The sequence below is a fragment of the Sinocyclocheilus rhinocerous genome, unplaced genomic scaffold, assembly GCF_001515625.1.
Source record: "Sinocyclocheilus rhinocerous isolate Xijiao unplaced genomic scaffold, SAMN03320098_v1.1 scaffold4023, whole genome shotgun sequence".
Classification (NCBI taxonomy): Eukaryota; Metazoa; Chordata; class Actinopteri; order Cypriniformes; family Cyprinidae; genus Sinocyclocheilus; species Sinocyclocheilus rhinocerous.
Window position 1 is genome coordinate 390,782 of NW_015667282.1, and position 5,109 is coordinate 395,890.

A 5,109-nucleotide genomic window follows, 5' to 3' on the forward strand; every position below is an offset into this window, starting at 1 on the left:
AAATATTATTATAATTTAAAATAACCGTTTTCTATTTAAATATATTTAAATAATTGAAAAGTATATTTAAATTATATCATGGAAAAGATAAATATTCAGCAACCATTACTAAATATATTCCAAACTTTTGACCAGTATTGTATGTAAATACAAGTTATGCCCACCAACTAAATTGTTAACTGAATCTACCATTATTAGTGCAATAATGCCATAATGTGTGCAGGGTCATTATAAAGGAAACATGAAGATAAAACTGTTCTAATGTGCAGTTTATTTCTGCCCTTGCAGGTTCACATTCTCAGTTGAATGGTAAGAGCTCCTCTCATTCTTCAGACGTCAACATCAAGTCATATAATAGAAATGTAGAAATACTTATGTGAATAATCTCTGATCTCTTTCTCATAGTTTGTGGACAGGCTCCTCTAAACACCCGTATTGTTGGTGGTGTGAACGCACCTGATGGGTCGTGGCCGTGGCAGGTCAGTCTGCACCGTTCTGGATATCATTTTTGCGGAGGCTCCCTCATCAACAATGAATGGGTCCTGACGGCAGCTCACTGTTTACCTGGGTAAGATTCACCTAAACACATATATGCACCAGTTTTGTTTTAATTGGTAAAAAGACTGAAAGAAAAAAAAAAGATGTAATGATGTCTTAAGATATTTGTCATGCTTGACATTCAAATGCAGTGTGAAAACCTTTGGCATTCAAAGACATTTCGGTTTCAATTTGTTCTGCTCTTCCACATTTTTTATTAAAATTTTTTACCAAATGCCAAAATACTACGACATCAAATAACATTGCAAAATAAAATAAAAAAATTCTGTTTTCTCATTTTCACATTCTCTGACTGTATTTAGTGTCAGCGCATCCAGTCTGCGTGTGTATTTGGGAAGGAGGACACAGCAGGGAGTCAATGCCAATGAGATCAGCAGAAACGTGAGAACGATAATCACCCACTCCTCTTACAACAGCTTCACACATGACAATGACATCGCTCTGCTCCGGCTGTCCTCCACGGTCACCTTCAATAACTACATTAGACCCGTGTGTCTGGCGGCCCAGAACAGCGTCTTCCCTTCTGGCACCAGCAGCTGGATCACAGGCTGGGGAGATGTTCAATCTGGAGGTACAAACACATGCAAACCCATTAATTCATATATGCATTTACTCCTAACATCACTAATTAATGGTTGTGTTTTTGGTGTTCAGTGAGCCTACCTTCTCCTGGGATTCTGCAGGAGACTATGGTTCCAGTGGTGGACAATGTTCAATGTAATACTCTGCTGGGTTCTGGATCTGTTACCAGCAACATGATGTGTGCTGGTTTAACGCAGGGAGGCAAAGACACCTGCCAGGTACAATAAACAAACAGATTATTGCTACACATCTAAGCATGTTCAGCTACCATATAAAGCACTTCAAGACCTATTGTAAATTGTTTGCACTCACATTGTCTATTGAGGAAAAATGCTATCTAAATGCGAGTTGACGTCAATCAGTGAACAGTTCCTCTGTTACAAGCAATCGTGTCTGTATTTGGAGCGTCTTGTGCCCATACAAACATCACTGATCTGCACCAACTCCTCCAGAACACGCTTCATCTGCCAGCATCCATTATAAAAACACTCGCAGTACATTAATTTTGACATGTGTTCATGCAGAAATACAATGTTATAGCGATCAGTGCATTGAGAGCGCAAATACTGTTTGTTTCCACATCAATAATAACAGACACACACTTAAAGTATGATTCCTGTATGTCAGGATTACTTCTGTAATTGTCTTTACCTTGATTACAATCGTCATCCATCAAAACTTTACTAGCGCAACATTGCTTTACTTTATCCAACCGAGAGTTGTAGTTTGCTATCAAATGCTCCTGCATATGAGCCGCCGTTCAGTCTGTATTTCACACAGAGCGATGAGAAACAGCTTGAACTGCTCCTAAACAATCACAGAACACGCACGAGAGAGGTGGTGGAGCTGTTGTTTTTTTTATTTTTTATTAACTTATCAAATCATAAAATTAGTGAATTATAGAATATGTTGAAATTAATTTTAAGTTATCTTGCGGCCCCCCTGGAGGATCCCCTGGTGGGCCATGGCCACCCGGTTAAGACCCCTGCATTAGTTTACAGTTTTCAACATATACAGCTTACCATTAACCAATTAACAGGTTTTTACAAGAGCATTTTTTTGTCTTTTACTGTTAAAATTACAACAATCCTAATAAAAATAATAATAATAATAATAAAAACCTCCTATCTCTCTATTTTTTCTGTTCCCTATAGGGGGATTCTGGTGGTCCGATGGTGCCGATGCAGTGTACAGTGTGGGTTCAGTCTGGTATCACCAGCTGGGGTTATGGCTGTGCCCATCCCAACTCTCCTGGAGTTTACACCAGCGTGTCTCGATATCAGAGTTGGATCACAAACAACATTGGACAGAACCTGCCGGGATTTGTCACCTTCAGTCCCTCTAACTCATGCTCTGCCAGCCTAAGTAAAACTCTCTCTCAGACACCTACACAGCTTATACCCAATTAACAGAGGATACTTGTTTGACTAATGCTGGTTTGTGTGTGCAGCCTCAACCTCCTGTAGGGGGAGATGCAATGAGAAGTACAACAGTCACTTCCGCTGCAACTGCAATACTAACTGCATTTTAAACTGCTGCAAAGATTACAGACAGCATTGTGCCAGTAAGTCCAAACACATTCATTTTAGTAATACTTAATTCACACTTAAAAATGTTGTTGCATTAGAAACAAAATATCACATAATTTGGCATCTGCAAACAAATGATGCTAGTCATTTTTCTTAGCTTCCTTAACTTTTTTGTTTTCTTTTTATTTATTTATTTTTTTAGCATTTTTTGCAATTATGTTTAATTGGCTAGTCTCAATGTGATTGTTAATGGATGTATAAAGTCAATGTTTTTAAAGTGTTACCAGTTCTTTGTCTTACTCGAAAAGTGTTTCTTTAAAATCAATGCCACATGCTTTGATATTTTGGTCCATAATACATATATACAAATCTGCATAAATTTTACATACCCAAATACGTCATTTTTAATTACTGCACACCATAACATACATTAAACATATACTTTAAATGTCCAAAAAGTATAGACCAAAAGTAACTCTTTCTTGCCCAATCTCATGACTTATATTTTTGTTATTGTGTCTCTGCAGTGTGAGGTGTCTCATAATTCCATGGATTATTTGATCACAGGCTTATAATCATGTCACTTGCACATAAATCAGATGATCTTTATCTGCTTCTTCTGCGAGGAGATTTTACTTCAGTGCCACTTTGGATGAGTTGCACAGTCAGAAACGAGCACCAATGCAAACGCAGTCAAAGAACTGCTGCACTGACTTCACTCAGGGGTGTAAATGCATATTGTTTATGTTCAGCATACTGTATGTTTAACAGCGCTTACCTCACTCCATTAGAATCCTTGTCTCTTTTGTTTTTCTCTTTCTGGTTCTAGCATGTAATTATTTAGCGTTAATTGTGGGCATGGGCAACTTTTTTCCTTCATTTAGCATTTGACTTTTCTTATATAAAAGAAATGTGATATAATTACCTAATGTTTAAAATTGATTTTCTCATTTGTGATTTCTGCTGACAAATAAGTGGGTACTTCTTTAAAGGGGTCATAAACTGCCTATTTTTTATTATTTCCTACTGTTCTCTGAGGTCCACATCATGGGTGGGCTTACCCATTTGGCAAAGGTCGGCAACCGCCTTGGGCCCCCAAAAGCCAAGGGCCCCCTAAAATGCTTTTCATATACGAGATGCACATTAAGCGCAGACATGCTAACGGTTGCTGTTTACGGTGTTTATTACCACGACAACCGACTGTGTGTCCGCGTTGAACGCGCTTCTTGTGTATCCTGCTTGTAACAAATGAAAATATCATGCATCTGAAGCTGTAATTAAATATTTAGCAACAGTGTGTATTCTATGTTTATTGTTTTAAATGCCACTTACTCATTTTTGGGAAGGACCCAAGTAGAGAACGCATATTGCAGTGACTTTTTTGGTTGATATAATCCTTAGGTGTGTAAATGTACAGTTGTTTCATACCCTTGGTAAATATGATCAAAGAAGGCTGTGAAAATTAATCTGTATCATTAATCCTTTAGATATTTTATTTTAAAATTTTACTAAAATCTAACCTTTCATTGGAGAATCCAATACTTTTTGCAACCTCCTTTTGCCAAGAGAACAGCTCTGAGTCTTCACCTATAATGCCTGAAGAGTTTAGAGAACATCTGACAGGAGATCAGAGACCATTCCTTCATACAGAATCTCTCCAGACCAGGGGTTTCCAAACTTTTCCTAAAGTGGGCCGGAATCGATGATGTGGAAACACTGAGGGGCCGGATGCTTCTACCTCTCTCTCTATATATATATATACATATATATTATGTATGTATGATGTTGAGTTGACAGTAGCAGTACCACACACCTGTTTACTGTACACACACAACATTTTTCTGTTTGCTATAGCCCCCCTAAAAATGGCCTAGCAACGCCCATGGACACACTTATATTTTATTGTAGTTTATGCCTACTCAGCTCATATAGGACACCAGAGATATCACATAATAACCTATATTAGGCCAAAAAAACTGTAAAGTCATTGTTTAAAATCCTGTTTGTCCTTGTGCCCTTGAACAAAGAACTTAAAAGTTGATCTGATTCACAAACAAGTAATTCTCTGTTTGATGTGTCCTGTATTTAGTGTTCTAGTCGGCTCTGACACCTTCAGATCCCTGATTAAAGGTGGGGTAAGCGATTTTTCAAAAACGCTTTAGAAAACTGATTCGGGCCGAATAGCAAAACAAACTTGTAGCCAATCAGCAGTAAGGGGCGTGTCTACTCATGATGTGGAGGAGAGCGCGTTCAGTCCGAGTCGAGCGACAGAAAGAAAGATAGAGATGGCGGATAAAAACAAAAGAGGAAAACGTCTGCGGAACAAACGAAGGCTTAAGGCAAGAAGGCAAGAAGTAGGACCCGTGTAAAATATTGGATCAGCTTTCCAGTGCTGGAGAGAACTCAAGGAGCGGAAGGCCTGCGATCGGACGCCGAGGTT

At 38.4% G+C, this 5,109-nt stretch overlaps 2 protein-coding genes across 2 annotated transcripts in view; one reads left to right on the forward strand and one right to left on the reverse strand.

Moving 5' to 3' along the window:
• The window catches only part of LOC107733594 (serine protease 27-like), a 7,057-nt gene extending 3,659 nt beyond the window's left edge, over window positions 1–3,398 (forward strand). The window contains exons 4-8 of the mRNA XM_016545278.1: window positions 861–1,129; window positions 1,213–1,358; window positions 2,295–2,505; window positions 2,591–2,704; window positions 3,197–3,398. Coding sequence (XP_016400764.1) covers window positions 861–1,129; window positions 1,213–1,358; window positions 2,295–2,505; window positions 2,591–2,704; window positions 3,197–3,201 — 745 coding nt within the window. The 3' untranslated portion in view covers window positions 3,202–3,398. The remainder of the gene's footprint in view (window positions 1–860; window positions 1,130–1,212; window positions 1,359–2,294; window positions 2,506–2,590; window positions 2,705–3,196) is intronic.
• A 1,354-nt stretch (window positions 3,399–4,752) lies between these two features.
• LOC107733592 (signal transducer and activator of transcription 1-alpha/beta-like) overlaps window positions 4,753–5,109 on the reverse strand; it is a 30,013-nt gene continuing 29,656 nt past the window's right edge. The window contains exon 26 of the transcript XR_001639003.1: window positions 4,753–4,762. The gene's annotated coding sequence lies outside the window, so the exon portion shown is untranslated. The remainder of the gene's footprint in view (window positions 4,763–5,109) is intronic.